The 18,782-nt window shown below is 44.4% G+C and overlaps 1 protein-coding gene and 1 pseudogene across 6 annotated transcripts in view; one reads left to right on the top strand and one right to left on the bottom strand.

Annotated features, from left to right (window-relative positions):
- Positions 1-18,782, bottom strand: part of LOC112130645 (chromatin remodeling regulator CECR2) — a 198,712-nt gene that overhangs the window by 27,607 nt on the left and 152,323 nt on the right. For all 6 annotated transcript variants that reach the window (XM_054543016.2, XM_054543017.2, XM_054543018.2 and 3 more), the window contains one exon: positions 8,614-8,767. In XM_054543016.2, the coding sequence (XP_054398991.2) occupies positions 8,614-8,767 (154 nt within the window). The remainder of the gene's footprint in view (positions 1-8,613; positions 8,768-18,782) is intronic.
- LOC112130599 (dnaJ homolog subfamily A member 1-like) lies at positions 15,552-16,902 on the top strand (annotated as a pseudogene).

The following is an 18,782-nucleotide window of genomic DNA, read 5'->3' as shown; positions in this document are numbered from 1 at the left end:
AAAACCCAAGGAAGGCCTGAAACTACTAGAAGCTGGAAGGGCCACGGACTCTCACTAACAGTCTTCAGCGAGTGAAACCCTGTCAATACCTAGATTTTGGATTTCTAACTTCCAGGACTATGACAGAATAAATTTCTGTTATTTTATGCCACCTGGTTAATGCAGGTTGTTATGGTAGCCCTAAGGAACTAATAAAAAAATTCAAAATTCAACCCACTACTCACCCCTTCCTTTTTTTGAGACAGGGTCTTGCTCTGTTGCCCAGGCTGGAGTGCTGTGCAGAACCACGGCTCACTGCAGCCTTGACCGCCTGGGCTCAAGTGATCCTCCTACCTCAGCCTCCCGAATAGCTGGGACTACAGGCATGCACCACCATGTCCGTCTAATTTTTAAGATTTTCTGTAGAGATGGGGCCTCACTATGTTGCCCAGGCTGGTCTTCAACTCCAGGACTCAAGTGATTCTCCTGCCTTGGCTTCCCAAACTGCTGGGATTACAGGCATGAGCCACTGCACCTGGCCATCAATCCCATCGTCCTCTGAGGTCTGCTGTTGCTCCTATCCGCTATCACTATTAAGAACATCCTCTCAGGGTAATCTACCTTTTCCAAATTGGTTGTTTTAGGGAACAGAATGTTCTATAATTCAGTTCCATATGCCCACATGTAATTTATATCCAGTTTATATCTCTTCTTGCTTTCTGTATCTGAGGATGAGGGTTTTTCATCAAACCAAAAAACTACTCAATCATTGTTTCTGAATATTCTCTTGGCCTTACCATACTGAGTCTTTCCTTCTAGAACTTACAGTGAACACATACAGGACCTTTCATGCTTTCTGCCACCTACATCTGTTATGAAGCCTTTTCTGATAGTTGCAAATCCAATTTTCATGTTCTGCTTTGTGATACCGGGGCTGGGATCCTGCACATACAACTCCCTTCTCTGCTGGCTTTATATTCTGCCCAAGGGAGCATGAGAGGGACCACGGGAGGCACGCTGAGGAGGACAGCGATTTCCTTCCGTTGGCTTGCTGATGCCGTTCAACCCATCCTAGGATGGATGGTCCTGCATCTGTGAAGCCGCACTTGGCGGCGGACGTTTGCCTGCCTTCATAGTGCTAGCTGTGGTGCTGCAGCCCCCCACCTCTGACACTCCCACTTCCTCCGTCTGTGTCACCACAGGGATCCCTTTAACCTTTTTTTTGTTTTCTAACTCCTATTTTACCAAAGAGTCATGTGATGTTTTCCCTGCTGAAGTAGCTAGTGTAGTTTTGGTTTTCAAGGCTGGACCCCAACTGATTAACTACAAGTTACTTCTTTCATCATGGCCGGCTTCATCTCATTCTAGTTACCTAGACATATCACCCAAATGAGCATACAATTCAGTAGCATTAAGTGTCTAAGTAATGTTGTGCCGCCATCACCGGTATCCATTTCTAGAATCTTTTCATCACTCCAGTCTGTAATGTTAAACACTGACTCCCCATTTCCCTCTTGCCTCAGCCTCTAGTACAAAACATTTGTCCACGTGTGTCCTGCTGATATCACTTAGTGTAATGCCGTCAAGGTTCATCCATGTTGTAGCATGTTTCAGAATTTCCTATTCTCTTAAGGCTGAATAACATCCTACTCTAAGTGTATACTGCATTCAGGTTCTCCTTTTATCCACTGGTGGACACTTGGCTGTTTCACTTTTTGCCTTCTGTTTTTTTTTTTTTTTCTTTTTTGAGGGGGACAGAGTCTCGCTCTGTCGCCCAGGCTGGAGTGCAGAGGCATGATCTCAGCTCACTGCAGCCTCTGCCTCCCGGATTCAAGCAATTCTCCTGCCTCAGCCTCCCGAGTAGTTGGGACTACAGGTGCATGCCACCATGCCTGGATAATTTTTTTTTTTGTATTTTTAGTAGAGACGGGGTTTCACCATGTTGGCCAGGATGGTCTCAATCTCCTGACCTCGTGATCTGCCTGCCTCAGCCTCCCAAAGTGCTGGGATTACAGGCGTGAGCCACCGCACCTGGCCTTATTTTTTTTTTGTTTCTTAATCCACTTTCCTCCTTTCAAGTTTCTTTAAATAAATAAAAGCTCTGAGTCCTCTCCTTGAAAGTATGCAGTCATGTGCCCGGCGCGGCACCACTGCACTCCAGCCTGGGCGACAGAGCGACACTCCATCTCAAAAAAAAAAAAAAAAAAAGTATGGATAATGTAACATTACAGGAGTTTTGAAAAAAAAAAAAATTCAGGGAACTCCAAGACGAGTGACCATCAGCACCGTTGAGATACTAGAATATAAATATCAGCATATGACAAAGGAACTATTTACAGGTAGATCTTCACATCATTATGAAATTTCTTCTCAGTCATTCCCAACACAAATATTACTCATTATGTTAAAAGGACCTGCAGAATAAAATCCTCTTAGAATGTCACACAAAGCTTGTTTCTCTGAATAAACTGTTGTAATTTTTAAAAGTGTCTGATTAGTACATAATTGATTATTTCTCTTTTTTTGTAGTTGTAAGCTACTAAAAAGTCTGGAAAAGGTTATTGTAAGTATCTTATGGCTTACAAAAATTCCTTCCATAAGAACTATCATGGGAGACAGAGTGAAACTTTGTCTCAAACAAAGAAAACTATCATTTGTGACTTTAAATGTGTGTTAGAGACTGTTCTGTTTTCATTTAATCCTTCTTTTTTTTTTTTGAGACGGAATCTTGCTCTGTCGCCCAGACTGGAGTGAAGCGCCGCCTCCCGGGTTCACGCCATTCTCCCGCCTCAGCCTCCCGAGTAGCTGGGACTACAGGCGCCCGCCACCACGCCCGGCTAATTTTTTGTATTTTTAGTAGAGACCGGGTTTCACCGTGTTAGCCACGATGGTCTTGATCTCCTGACCTCGTGATTCGCCCACTTTGGCCTTCCAAAGTGCTGGGATTACAGCCGTGAGCCACCGCGCCCAGCCCATTTAACCTTTCTAACAAGGTCTGCACAGCCCATCCCGATGCGACCCTGGGCTACCTGCTAGGACTCATTCATGCCCAGCCAGCCTTCCTGTGCTTGCTCCGCTCTGCTCCGCTCCAGCCGCGCCAGGACTTCCAGGCAGCCTTCCTGTGCTTGCTCCGCTCTGCTCCGCTTAAGCCGCGCCGGGACTTCCAGGCAGCCTTCCTGTGCTTGCTCCGCTCTGCTCCGCTTCAGCCGCGCCGGGACTGCCAGGCAGCCTTCCTGTGCTTGCTTTGCTCTGCTGGCCTGCAGCCTCGCCCTGGACTTCCTGCTGCATATCTCTGCCTTGGTGCCTCTGCTCTTGTCTGCACTGCGCCTTCCGCCTTCCGCTTCAGGCACTCACGGGTCAACCTCATTCACTTTATTTAAATGTCAAATCTTCAGAGAGGGCTTTCTTTTTTGTCTGAGAAAGGGTCTTGCTGTATCACCCAGGCTGTGTTCAGCAGGGGAAATCAGCGCTCACTGCAGCCTCAACCTCCTGGGCTCAAGGGGTCCTCCTGCCAGAGCCTCCCAAGTAGCTGGGACCACAGGTGGAGCCACCACGCCCAGCCATGTCACTCTTTACCTGTAAACCTGCCTAATTTTACTTCAGATCACTCACCACTATTATCCCACAATATTTGTCTACTCTCCACCTTCTCACCACTGGAATGAAAATAGTACTTCTGGCTGGGTGTGTGCTCACGCTTTTATTCCCAGCACTTTGGGAGGCTGAGGCAGATGGATCACTTGAGGCCAGGAGTTCAAGACCAGCCTGGCCAACACGGCAAAACCCCATCTCTACTAAAAATACAAAAATTAGCCGGGTGTGGTAGTGTACACCTGTAATCACAGCTACCTGGGAGGCTGAGACACAGTAATCACTTGAACCTAAGAAGTGGAGGCTGCAGTGAGCCCAGATCATGCCACTGCACTCTAGCCTGGGCAAAAGAGTGAGACTCCGTCTCAAAAAGAAAAGAAAAGAAAAGAAAAAAAAAAAAGCCATACTTCTCTGCTGTGCTATCGAATACCAGATCGTATTCATTCATAGCAACTATTTTTTTTTGTACCCATTAACCATCCTACCTCTCCCCAACCCTCCACTATCCTTCCCAGCCTCTGGTAACCATCCTTTTACCCTCTATCTCCAAGGGTTCAATTATTTTGATTTTTAGATCCCACAAGTAAGTGAGAATATCCAATGTTTGTCTTTCTGTGCCTGTCTTATTTTATTTAAAATAATAACCTCCAGTTCTACCCATGTTGTTGCAAAAAATTAACCATGCTCGGTTAATTTTTGTATTTTTTGTAGAGATGGGGTTTCACCGTGTTGCCGAGGCTGGTCTTCAACTCCTGTGCTAAAACAATCTGCCAGCCTTGGCCTCCCAAAGTGTTGAGCTTACAAGCATGACTCAACATGCCCGGCCTCGTCTGCCTTTTGTATGACTTCTTTTGAGAAATCTCTATTCAAATATTTTGCCCATTTTAATATCCGATTATTAGACTTTCTCCTAAGAGTTATTTCAGCTCCTTCTATATTCTGGTTATTTATCCTTTGTCAATTGGGCAGTTTGCAAACGTTTTCTCCCATTCTGTGGGTTGTCTCTTCACTTTGCTGGTTGTTTCCTTTGCTGTGAAGAAGCTTTTTAACTTGATGTGATCCCATTTGTCCATTTTTGCTTTGGGTGCCTGTGCTTGAAATCAATGTCCTGGAGGGTTTCTCCAACGTTTTTCCTCGTAGAGTTTCACAATTTGAGGTCTTAGATATAATTCTTTTTTTTTTTTTTTTTTGAGATAGAGTCTTACTCTGTCACACAGGTTAGAGTGCAGTGATACAATCTCAGCTCACTGCAACCTCTGCTGCCTAGGTTCAAGCGATTTTCCTGCCTCAGCCTCCTGAGTAGCTGGGATTACCAGTGCCTACCACCGCACCCGGCTAATTTTTGTATTTTTCGTAGAGATGGGGTTTCAACACCTTGGCCAGGCTGGCCTTGAACTCTTGACCTTGTGATCCACCTGCCTTGGCCTCCCAAAGTGCTGGGATTACAGGTGTAAGTCACCACGCCCAGCCTTAGATATAATTATTTAATCCACTTTGATTTTATTTTTGTATGTGGCAAGAGATAGGGGTCTAGTTTCATTCTTCTGCTTATGGATATCCAGTTTCCCCAGCACCACTTGTAGAAGAGACTGTCTTTCCCCAGTGTATGTTCTTAGTACCTGTGTTGAAAATGAGTTCGCTTTAGGTGTGTGGACTTGTTTCTGGATTCTCTATTCTGTTCCATTTGTCTGTGTGTTGGTTTTTATGCCAGATCCCCATATTGTTTTGGTCACCACAGCTCTGAAGTATAATTTGAAGTCAGGTAATTCCTTCAGGTTTGTTCTTTTTGCTTAGGATAGCTTTGCCTATTCTGGGTCTTTTGTGGGTCCATATAAATTAAAGGATTTTTTTTTTCTATTTTTGTGAAGAATGTCATTGGTATTCTGGTAGACATTGCATTGAATCTGTGGATTACTTTGAGTAGTATGGACATTTTAACAATACTGATTCTTGTAATCCATGAATGTAGAAAGCTTTCCAATTTTTGGGTGTTCTTTTCAATTTCTTTCATCCATGTTTTATAGTTTTCATTATAGAGCTCTTTCACTTCTTTGGTTAATTCCTAGGATTTAATTTTATTTTTGACTACTGTAGATGGGACTATGATACAGGCATTATTAATCTTACATTACAGAAACTGAGCCATAAAAATGAGTTTTGGACCTGCCTATATAAATTAAAATGACAGGTGTACCCAATAAGGACCCTATTAAATAAAAAAACACAATTCCACTAAAAAATATAAACAAATAAAAGCCAGTTATTATGTCCTGAGGAATTTAAATGTGGCACTGGACATAGCCAATTATGGAAGATCTTACAAGTGAGATATACTACATAGTATGACACAGGTTAAACCTGTAGATTATATGCACTAAGGGTTGTTTTTTTTATTGAGACAGAGTCTTGCTCTGTCTTCCAGGCTGGAGTGCAGTAGCACGATCTCGGCTCACTGCAACCTCCACCTCCAGGGTTCAAGCAATTCTCCTGCCTCATCCTCCTGAGTAGCTGGGATTACAGGCATGAGCCACCACGTTTGGCCATGTTGGCCAGGCTGTCTCAAACTCCTGACCTCAAGTGATTCGGCCACCTCGGCTTCCCAAAGTGCTGCGATTACAGGCGTGAGCCACCATGCCCAGCCATCATTTCTTTCTTTTCCCTCCCCTCCCTTCCTTTTTTTTTTTTTGAGATGGAGTTTCACTCTTGTTGCCCAGGCTGGAGTACAATGGCACGATCTCGGCTCACCGCAACCTCCACCTCCTGGGTTCAAGCGATTCTCCTGCCTCAGCCTCCTGAGTAGCTGGCATTACAGGCATGCGCCACCACGCCCAGCTAATTTTTTGTATTTTTAGTAGAGATGGTGTTTCTCCACGTTGGTCAGGCTGGTCTCGAAAACCCAACCTCATGTGATCCGCCCCCCTTGGCCTCCCAAAGTGCTGGGATTACAGGCATGAGTCACTGTGCCTGACCCCTCATTTCTTTATTCATCCTAAAATCCTTAATGTGGGCAGGCACAGTGGCTCACGCCTGTAACCCCAGCACTTTGGGAGGCCGAGGCAGCAAGATCATTTGAGGTCAGGAGTTTGAGACCAGCCTGCCCAATGTGGTAAAACCCTGTCTCTACTAAAAATACAAACATTAGCCAGGTGTGGTGGCACGCCTATAGTCCTAGCTAATCGGGAGGCTGAGGCAGAGGTTGCAGTAAGTGAAGATTGTGCCACTGCACTCCAGGTCGGCCACAGAGTGAGACTCTGTATCAAAAAAAAAAAAAAAAGGCCGAGCATGGTGCCTCATGCCTGTGATCCCAGCACTTTGGGAGGCCAAGGCGGGCAGATCACGAGGTCAGGAGATCGAGACCATCTTGGCTAACACAGTGAAACCTTGTCTCAACGAAAAATACAAAAAATTAGCTGGGCGTGGTGGTGGGTGCCTGTAGTCCCAGCTACTCAGGAGGCTGAGGCAGGAGAATGGCGAGAACCCGGGAGGCGGAGCTTGCAGTGAGCCGAGATCGTGCCACTGCACTCCAGCCTGGGCGACAGAGCGAGATTCCGTCTAAAAAAAAAGATCTTGGTAGGAATGAGGTGCACATAATAGGTTAAGTAACTTTCTGTTACTTAATAGGTACATAAGGCCAGAATCCTTCAATTTTCTTAGCCAAAATTTACTGAAATCTTGCCCTGCAAAACACTGAATTCAAAAAGCCAAATCCATATGCTATGCTGTTTTACTGAAAAATTAAAAATATTCAATACACTTATTTAAAAGGTAAATCTTGGACTATCTTCAATTACACCAAGTGATCTGTTATCACATGATTTATCAGGTTGAGCTTATAAATACAATTGTTATCTAAGAAAACATCTAAAGACAGTTATTATCCTTTGCTTGCAGAACTCTAAACAGAAAAAAAGTGGCCGGGTGCGGTGGCTCACACCTGTAATCCCAGCACTTTGGGAGGCCGAGGCGGGCGGATCACGGGGTCAGGAGATCGAGACCATCCTGGCTAACACAGTGAAACCCCATCTCTACTAAAAATACAGAAAATTAGCTGGGTGTGGTGGTGGGTGCCTGTAGTCCCAGCTACTTGGGAGGCTGAGGCAGGAGAATGGCGTGAACCCGGGAGGTGGAGCTTGCAGTGAGCCGAGATCGTGCCACTGCATTCCAGCCTGGGCCCTGGGCGACAGAGCGAGACTCCGTCTCAAAAAAAATAAATAAATAAATAAAAAATAAACAGAAAAAAAGCCTCATTAGCCCAAGACCTAGAACTGGACCTGAGAAAACAGCTTTGTCCTAATAATATTAATGGTAATATTCTAGAGGTGAACAGCGCCACATCTAAAAGTAAACAAAAAACTGAGACTTTTCTTAAACATACCTCATTTGTGTTCAAAATTATATCTGTGAAATCAGTTCTCATCAATACCTTAAAATTTTTTTTCTATTTCACATGTGGAACCCAGAGATCAGAAAAATAAGCAAGATTCTGAAAGACACACTAAGAATGACCAATACTAGTGCTTTAGAAGGAATGTAAAGCCAGTGGGGGTGGATACGGTGGATACAGGTCAATGAACATGTGGGAATACAATGCACAAGATATTTAAATAGAAATTGCCGGAAACGACCAGGCGCAGTGGCTCAAGCCTGTAATCCCAGCACTTTGGAAGGCCGAGATGTGCGGATCACGAGGTCAGGAGATCAAGACCATCCTGGCTAACACGGTGAAACCCCGTCTCCACTAAACAAAATACAAAAAAGTTAGCCGGGCGCGGTGGCAGGTGCCTGTAGTCCCAGGTACTTGGGAGGCTGAGGCAGGAGAAGGGCGTGAACCCGGGAGGCGGAGCTTGCAGTGAGCCGAGATCGCACCACTGCACTCCAGCCTGGGCGACAGAGCGAGACTCCATCTCAAAAAAAAAAAAAAAAAAAAGAAATTGCCGGAAACAACTCGGATGCATGGCAGGACTTAGCTTGAGGTGGCTCTGGCTACAGGACGGCTGGTCCACAGACATGCACCTCTCCAGACCACGCGGACACTGCACATACCTTCCACTGCCTTGATCTTCTCCTCCAACTCGCGTTTCCTCTCTTCCTTTAGCATCTGCTCCTGCTCCTTCTTCTGCACTGCTAGAAGAATCTGACGCTCTTCTTCCTCCTCTTTGCGCTTTTGTTTTTCTATTCTGGTCAGCACAGGAGTCTCCTGTGAGGAGCCAGTGAGCACATCCCGTCAGTACACAATCATGCAAGATAAGCTCTTTGCTCTCAGTTCATTGAATTCAATATTTTCAACAAATAATATTAGCTAGGGACTTTGTACCATGAAAAGCTGATTTTGATATCTGGAAAACACACGTTTGGATATACATAAATGTTAAAACATAAGGGAGATTCAAAACAGGATAAAAGTTTTGTGTCCAACAATTTATATAATTTGTGGTATTTAGGAGACAATCTTATGGATAATTCACTGGAGAGAAGAGAAACCGGGGCAGTTCAGAGATGTGTTTCTTTAGAGTTAATATCTGATAAAGGGAAGCTATTTTTTCTTTTTTCTTTTTTTTTTTTTTTAAGATAGAGTCTCACTCTGTCGCCCAGGCTGGAGTGCAGTGGCGCAATCTTGGCTCACTGCAAGCTCTGCCTCCTGAGTTCACGCCATTCTCCTGCCTCAGACTCCCAAGTAGCTGGAACTACAGGTGGCTGCCACCACGCCTGGCTAATTTTTTGTATTTTCACTTGAGATGGGGTTTCACCATGTTAGCCAGGATGGTTTCGATCTCCTGACCCCGTGATCCACCTGCTTCAGCCTCCCAAAGTGGAGGGATTACAGGTGTGAGCCACTGCGCCCAGCCAATAAAGGTACGTTTTAAAAAGCACTAGCAAGTTTTAAAAAGTATACTAGGATGAAAGACAGTCACTCAACAGAACACAGTTCCTTTTTTTTTTTTTTTTTGAGATGAAATCTCACTCTGTGAGACTGGAGTGCAATGGTATGATCTTGGCTCACTACAACCTCTGCCTCCCAGTTCAAGTGATTCTCTCGCCTCAGCCTCCCGAGTAACTGGAGTTACAGGTACCTGCCACCACGCTCAGCTAATTTTTGTATTTTTAATACAGATGGGGTTTCGCCATGTTGGCCAGGCTGGTCTCGAACTTCTGACCTCAGCCTCCCAAAGTGCTGAGATTACAGGTGTGAGCCACTGCACCTGGCCCAGAACACAGTTTCTTAATTTCAACAATGTGCATGTATTAAAAGTCTTAACTTTTATGCTTTACAAATAAAACAATGAATCAAATTGGAGTTCTGATGGAAAGGGCCACTGTTTTGGCTTAAGATGCAGAAAAGGGATGAAGGAGACCCTACGGAAATTCATAAACTGCCCGAAGATTGCCTAGCCTTTCCACGAATGTTTCAATTCAAATATTAACAGAGATTTCAAGTGGTTGCTGGCGACGTGATTACCTAAGAAATCTAAAAAGAAGGTAAGGCAAACAAAGGAAAACAGGACTATTACTATCTAATTTATGAAAGTTTTACAATGCTTATTTCCAGCCCCCACGCCCACCCCCGCACCCCCCTTCAGCGAACTAGTTCTGAGGAACTCTGTGGCCCAGAACAGAGAGTTGTTTGTTTTCAATTTCTTTTTTTTTGAGACATAGTCTTGCTCTGTCGCCCAGGCTGGAGTGCAGTGGCGCGATCTCAGCTCACTGCAACCTCTGCCTCCTGGGTTCAAGCAATTCTTCTGCCTCAGCCTCCCAAGTAGCTGGGATTGCAGGCACATGTCACCACGCCTGGCTAGTTTTTGTATTTTTATTCTTTTTTAATCTTTTTTGAGATGGAGTTTCGCTCTTGTTGCCTAGGCCGGAATGCAATGGCATGATCTTGGCTCACCGCACCCTCTGCCTCCTGGGGTCAGGCGATTTCCTGCCTCAGCTTCCCGAGTGGCTGGGCTTACAGGTATGTACCACCACACCCAGCTTATTTTGTATTTTTAGTAGAGACGGGGTTTCTGCATGTTGGTCAGGCTGGTCTCAAACTCTCACCTCAGGTGATCCGCCCACCTCGGCCTCCCAAAATGCTGGGATTACAGGTGTGAACCACCACACCCAGCCCTGTTTTCACTTTCTTTCCCCATCTTTTGTGTTAATGTGAAAGCTAAAACATTTTCCTTTTTTAAAATTGTTTTTGAAGAGGTAGTAACTGGTGCCTGCGATAGACTGTATATGCTGCAGAGACAGAAAAATGAACCGGGTGCCAATGGAAGGAGAATTCACATTACTCTTACAGAAAAAATACTAATTATCCCATTTCAAGTGAAACGCAATGAAAAAGTAAAGCTTTCTTTAACAGGTCTTTTCAGTAAGGAGAAGACCTAAAGATCTATATCAGATACATTTTCAAGAGTTTTACTTTCTTTTTTTTTTTTAAAAAGATGGGAACTTGCTACATTTGCCAGGCTGGTCTGGAACTCCTGGTCTCAAGCGATCCTCCCATCTTAGTCTCCTGAGTTGCAGGGATTACAGGTGCGTGCCACTGCAACCAGCAAAAGCTTTATACTGTGGAAGGTGAACTAGTTGCCTTAATGTGGAGGAAAAAAGATAGTCACTTACGAAATTACCATTCAAGATAGTCACTTATGTCAATTACCATTTCAATGCCCAATGTAAGGGCACTGAAAATACCCTTGATTAAAATTTTACATTATTTTCTTTATGGTGCTTTTTTTTTTCCCTTGCTCCTTGTGGAGTTCACATTTTTATAGTTCTTAAAACCAACATAAGCTGAGTGTGGGGGCTCACGTTTGTACTCCCAACACTAGGGGAGGCCAATGGGGAGGACTGCTTGAGCTCAGGAGTTCAAGACCAGCTTGGGCAACAAAGTGAAACCCCATCACCCCATCTCTACAGAAAAAAAAAATAATAAAAAATAAATAAATAAATTAGCCAGGTGTGGTAGCGTACACCTGTAGTCCCGTCTACATGGGTGGCTGAGGCGGGAGGATCTCTTGAGCCCAGAATTTTCAGGCTGCGGTGGGCTATGACTGTGCTACTGTACTCCAACCTGGGGGATAAACCCTATCTCAAAAACACGAAACAAAACAAAACAAACCGGTTTAGATTCTCATTTGACTCCAAATTTAGAGATGATCTTGCCTAGATAGCAGGCTTTTTTTTTTTTTTTCCCCCAAGACGGAGTCTTGCTTTGTCACCAAGGCTGGAGTGCAGTGGCATGATCTTGGCTTACTGCAGCCACTGCCTCCTGGGTTCAAGTGATTCTCCTGCCTTAGTCTCCCGAGTAGCTGAGATTACAGGTGTGTACCACCACGCCTGGCTAATTTTTGTATTTTTAGTAGAGATGGGATTTCACCATGTTGATCAGGCTGGACTAGAACTCCTGACCTCAGGTGATCCGCCCACCTCAGCCTCCCAAAGTGCTGGGATTACAGGTGTGAGCCATGGCGCGTGGCCCAGTTAGCAGACTTCTCAATGTCATTTTCACCATTCAAAAATCTATGAGCCTGACTTTAGAAGAGTTTACAGGTAAAAATCTGGAATGAACAGGAGGGACAAAAATAAAAAATTAACTGCATATGTAACACTGTACCCGTAAAGTGTCTCAGTGTAACAAACAGAATTAAATAAAACCCATAAAATCTTTATCCTGTAATCACAGCAGGCCGGTTTCAATATGGTGGATGTTGATTCTGAAAAGGGGATGCTACGGACACTTGGCAAGGACAACTGTCCCGAAGACTGCAACTCTGGCCACTGCTTCCCGAATAAATGTCTGTCAAGCACCTTCCCTAAATTTTGCCATAATCCCTGCTCTCACTTCCACCCCACTTCCAGGTTCTTAATTGTTCCAGCAACATCTTTACCCAGCTGAGATATGATGAAACTGCAGTTAACAAAGCAAAGTAAAACAAAACTATTTGCCTTTGCTCTTTTCAGATGTATACTGATGCCAAAAAAACACCATAAGGTATCAGTTGACTCACATGGGCAGGGGAAAGAGAGGAGATAAGAAACTGAGCCTTGTCATTACAGTAACCAAAACAGCATGGTACTGGTACCAAAACAGCGATATAGACCAATGGAACAGAACAGAGGCCTCAGAAGTAATACCACACATCTACAACCATATCATCTTTGACAAACCCGACAAAAACCAGTAACGGGGAAAGGATTCCGTATTTAATAAATGGTGCTGGGAAAACTGGCTAGCCATATATAGAAAGCTGAAACTGGATCCCTTCCTTACACCTTATACAAAAATTAATTCAAGATGGATTAAAGACTTAAATGTTAGACTTAAAACCATAAAAACCCAAGAAGAAAACCTACGCAATACCATTCAGGACACAGGCATGGGCAAGGACTTCATGACTAAAACACCAAAAGCAATGGCAACAAAAGCCAAAACAGACAAATGGGATCTAATTAAACTAAAGAGCTTCTGCACAGCAAAAGAAACTACCATCAGAGTGAACAGGCAACCTACAGAATGGGAGAAAATTTTTACAATCTACCCATCTGACAAAGGGCTAATATCCAGAATGTACAAAGAACTTAAAGAAATTTACAAAAAAAAAAAAAATCAAACAACCCCATCAAAAAGTGGGCAAAGGATATGAACAGACACTTCTCTCTTTTTTTTTTTTTGAGATGGAGTCTCGCTCTGTCGCCCAGGCTGGAGTGCAGTGGCGCGATGTCGGCTCACCGCAAGCTCCGCCTCCCGGGTTCACGCCATTCTCCTGCCTCAGCCTCCTGAGCAGCTGGGACTACAGGCACCCGCCACCTCGCCTGGCTAATTTTTTGTATTTTTACTAGAGACAGGGTATCACCGTGTTAGCCAGGATGGTCTCGATCTCCTGACCCTGTGATCCGCCCGCCTTGGCCTCCCAAAGTGCTGGGATTACAGACGTGAGCCACTGCGCCCGGCCGAACAGACACTTCTCAAAAGAAGACATTTATGCAGCCAACAGACACATGAAAAAATGCTTATCATCACTGGTCATCAGAGAAATGCAAATCAAAACCACAATGAGATACCATCTCACGCCAGTTAGAATGGCGATCATTAAAAAGTCAGGACACAACAGATGCCGGAGAGGATGTGGAGAAATAGGAACGCTTTTACACTGTTGGTAGGAGTGTAAACTGCTTCAACCATTGTGGAAGACAGTGTGGCGATTCCTCAAGGATCTAGAACTAGAAATACCATTTGATCCAGTGATGCCATTACTGGGTATATACCCAAAGGATTATAAATCCTGCTACTATAAAGACACATGCACATGTACGTTTATTGTGGCAGTATTCACAATAGCAAAGACTTGGAACCAACCCAAATGTCCATCAATGGACATCAATGATAGACTGCAATAAGAAAATGAGGCACATATACACCATGGAATACTATGCAGCCCCCCAAAAAAGATGAGTTCATGTCCTTTGCAGGGACATGAATGAAGGTGGAAACCATCATTCTCAGCAAACTATCACAAGACAGAAAACCAAACACTGCATGTTCTCACTCATAGGTGGGAACTGAACAATGAGAACACTTGGACACAAGGTGGGGAACATCACACACCGGGGTCTGTCGGCGGGTGGGGGGCTGGGGGAGGGATAGCATTAGGAGAAATACTTAATGTAAATGATGAGTTGATGGGTGCAGCAAACCAACATGGCACATGTATGTATACCTATGTAACAAACCTGCACGTTCTGCACATGTACTCTAGAACTTAAAGTATAATAATAATTTAAAAATCCCACTTAACAATAAAAAAAAAAAAGAAAACTGAGCCTTGTCAAAGGGAAGATTTAATTGAAAGAGAATTGTGATGCTTTATATATGTTAGACCCTGAAATGAGAGGAAAACAGGTATATATATATCAAACATGAAAGTTATTTACAGAATTACCTATGTGTATTCTGGCCACTCTTCCCCACAACAAAAGACAGTAGGTGTAAACCTGTGAAATATTCTTCTTTCATCAGCACAGGGTACGTTAAATAGGATCTAACATTTTAATAAGGACTGAGCAAACGCAAGCCAATTACTTATGAAATTGTAATGTTAAGTCACTCAAGACTTGATAATCTGGCCAGGCGTGGTGGCTCACACCTGTAATCTCAGCACCTTGGGAGGCCAAGGCGGGTGGATCACGAGGTCAAGAGATTGAGACCATCCTGGCAAACATGGTGAAACTCTGTCTCTACCAAAACTACAAAAGTTAGCTGGGCATGGTGGTACGCGCCTGTAGTCCAAGCTACTTGGGAGGCTGAGGCAGGAGAATCGCTTGAACCTGGGAGGTGGAGGTTGCAGTGAGCTGAGATCGCACCACTGCACTCCAGCCTGGCAACAGAGCGAGATTCTGTCTCAAAAAAAAAAAAAAGACTTGATAATCTAAACAAACATAGGAAGTGTTCATGTGTTAAGTCAGTGGAGGGGGAGAAAGAAAAAAAAGCCAAAAGTCAATAACCTAAATCTTACGAATATATAATTCTTTATTATTCTTAATGTGTAATATCTTACAATCAGTTAATAACGCTCCCCTCAAACAAATGGAACACGAACACAAAACTCACAAACAATATACAAAGCACAGGAGGGGCCGGGCGTGGTGGCCCACGCCTATAATCCCAGCACTTTGGGAGGCCGAGGTGGGTGGTTCACGAAGTCAGGAGATCGAGACCTTCCTGGCTAACATGGTGAACCCTGTCTCTACTAACAATACAAAAAATTAGCTGGGAGTGGTGGTGGGCGCCTGTAGTCCCAGCTACTTGGGAGGCAGAGGTTGCAGTAAGCTGAGATTGTGTCACTGCACTCCAGCCTGGGTGACAGAATGAGACTCCGTCTCAAAAAAAAAAAAAAACACCTGAGGGAACTTTCCAGATGCTTGGTGTGAGGTGGAGGTGCAGTGGCTGCACAGACTGCACAGAGCTACACGTCTCTCCCCACTCCCCACCACCAGCCTCAGCCCACTCACTGGCTACAGAAAACTGTGAAAGAAACCACTTACTATGACGTTTTGGGGGTCAAACCTAATGCTACCCACGAAGAACTGACAAAGGCTTAAAAACGGCCTTGAAGTAACACCCTGGTAAGAATCTAAATGAAGGAGAGAAGTTAAACGGATTTCTCAACCTTGAGAAGTTCTCTCTGATGCAGAGAATAGGGAATTCTATGACAAAGGAGGACAGGCAATTAAAGAGGGTGGGGCTGGTGGCAGTTCTCATTCCCCCATGGACATCTCTGATAAGTTCTTTTGGGGGAGAACGAAGGATACAGAGAGAAAGGAGAGGTAAAAAGTCCTACATCAGCTCTCAGTAGCCTTAGGAGATCTATACAATGGTGAAAAAAGAAAACTGGCTCTGCAAAAGAATATGATTTGTGACAAATGTGAACGCAGAGGTGTTAAGAAAGGAGCAGGATCCTGCTGTGCCAACTGCTGAGGTGCTTGAATGCAAACAGTAATTCATCAGATAGGACCTGGAATGGTTCAGCAAATTCAATCTGTGTGCATGGAGTGCCAAGGCCATGGGGAACCATCCGTCCTAAAGATAGATGTGAAAGCTGCAATGGAAGGAAGACAGTTGCAGAGAAGAAGATTCTAGAAGTCCCTATTGACAAAGGCTTGAAAGATGGCCAGAAGATAACATTCCGTGGTGAAGGACACCAAGACCAGAACTGGAGCCAGGAAACATTATCACTGGGGTAGAACAGAAAGACCATGCTGTTTTTACTTGACAGGGAGACCACCTTTTCCTGTGTACAGACACACAGCTGGCTGAAACACTGTGTGACTCCCAAACACTACCATCCACTTTTGAGACTGAACCATGGTCCAGGTCAGAATGTCAAGCACGGGGATATCAAGTGTGTGCTAAATGAAGGAATGCCAATTTACTGCACACCGTATGCAAAGCGTCGCCTAATCACTGAATTTATGTAAACGCTCCTTAGAATGGCTCTCTCCTAATAAACTCTCTTTGCTGGAAAAACTTCTACCTGGTAGAAAGGAAGTAGAAGAGACTGATGGGATGATCAAAAAGAACTAGTGGGCTTTGAGGCAAATCAGCAAAGATGGCAGCATTACAATGGAGAAGTATATGAGGGCAAGGAACACCATCTCCCAGAAGAGGTGGTCAGCGTCAAAGCCCTTAACTGGGCCAGTGAGTAACACACACTGCTGGCATTTTATCTGCAACAGTGACTGAGTGAAAGCCTGGAACCATAATATGCTCACTGCTTCCTATTGTTTTAAATATTCAGCTAGAGAAGTGTCTTAAAGGTAAATGAAGAATAAACACAATGATAAAAGCTCTGACTTTGCCCTGTAGGTACGATGACTTCGGTGTGTAAGACGAAATTTAATACCTGTAAAAACTACTTTAAGAAGCTCTCCTAGCATTTTAAAGCCAAGCCTTGTAACTGATTTCAGTTGTGTACGTGGATAAGTTTAGGCTGAAAAGCAATGCTAGGTATACGTACTGGCTTCAGTGTATGAACCTTCACCATTAACCTACGAAATTAAAACTGTATTTAACCGGCCATTAGAAAAAGACCCAAGCTAAATTTGTAGAGAAGTGTTGGTCTATATAGTTATTTGTATTAAGTGGGATTCATTGTGATGCCTTTGCATTTATTCTATGGCTTCAAGTGTTACTCGAAGATGGCATAATATATAACTTAACCTGTGGTATCAGTAGTAGAAATGATACCGGTATTCCTCCGTTCTCACACTGCTATAAAGAACTACATGAGACTGGGATATATGAAGAAAAGAGGCTTAATTGACTCACAATTCCACAGGCTGTATAGAAAGGATGACTGGGGGGGCCTCAGGAAACTTATAATCGTGGCGGAAGGCGAGGGGAAAGGAAGCATGTCCTTAGCACAGCGAAGCAGGAGAGACAGAGACAGAAAGCGCAAGTGCGCATGTGCGACGGGGGATGCGCCACACACTTTAAAACAACCAGATCTTGGCCGGGCGCGGTGGCTCACGCCTGTCATCCCAGCACTTTGGGAGGCCGAGGCGGGCAGTTCACCTGAGGTCGGGGGTTCAAGACCAGCCTGACCAACATGGAGAAACCCCGTCTCTACTAAAAATACAAAATTAGCCAGGCGTGGTGGCAGATGCCTGTAATCCCAGCTACTCGGGAGGCTGAGGCAGGGGAATAGCTTGAACCCAGGACGTGGAGGTTGCAGTGAGCCGAGATGGCGCCACTGCACTCCAGTCTGGGCAACAACAGAAAAACTCCGTCTCAAAACAAAACAAAACAAAACACCAACCAGATCTCCTGAGAACTCACACACCATCACAAGAACAGCAAGGGGAAGTCCATCCCATGATTCATCACCTCCCACCAGGCCCCTCCCCTGACATGTGGGGATTACAATTCGAGATGAGCTCTGGGTGGGGACACAGAGCCAAACCATATCAATACTTTTCTAAAGAAGGGATTTATCATAATATGCTGCTTCTTGAGGGCTTGCACTTCGAGATTTCTGTTCCCTTCTGCTGTGCCATCCATATGTATACACACGTGTGCATACATACATGTATATATGTAGATATACATATAAAATGTATACACATATAAATATAAATGTGTATATGTACGTATATAACTGTAAATATGTGTGTGTATATGTATATATATCCATATATGTATCTCTATATTTTGACCAATCCTGGTTATCTGTCCCTCTCCTCTTTGGACCATAAGCTCCTGAGTAGTGACTTCCAGAGCCAGGTAACATAGAAATTCAAGTGAAAAGACCTTTACACAAAGAAGTCATGTACATATATAATATAGGAAGGTATTCCTTAGGTACGTTCAACAGCCTCACAGTTTAAACCATTTGACTTACGCCCCCCAAAGTAACTAATTTAAGGTTGGTACTGGCCGAGCGTGGTGGCTCATGCCTGTAATCCCAGCATTTTGGGAGGCCGAGGTGGGCAGATCACGAGGTCAGGAGATCAAGACCATCCTGGCTAACACAGTGAAACCCCGTCTCTACTAAAAATACAGAGAATTAGCCGGGCATAGTGGCGGGCGCCTGTAGTCCCAGCTACTTGGGAGGCTGAGGCAGGAGAATGGCGTGAACCTGGGAGGTGGAGCTTGCAGTGAGCCGAGATCGCACCACTGCACTCCAGCCTGGGCGACAGAGCGAGGCTCCGTCTCAAAAAAAAAAAAAAAA

The sequence above is a fragment of the Pongo abelii genome, chromosome 23, assembly GCF_028885655.2.
Source record: "Pongo abelii isolate AG06213 chromosome 23, NHGRI_mPonAbe1-v2.0_pri, whole genome shotgun sequence".
NCBI classification, from domain to species: domain Eukaryota; kingdom Metazoa; phylum Chordata; class Mammalia; order Primates; family Hominidae; genus Pongo; species Pongo abelii.
The sequence above is the reverse complement of the archived record's forward strand: the minus strand, read 5'-3'. Positions and strand labels throughout refer to the sequence as shown.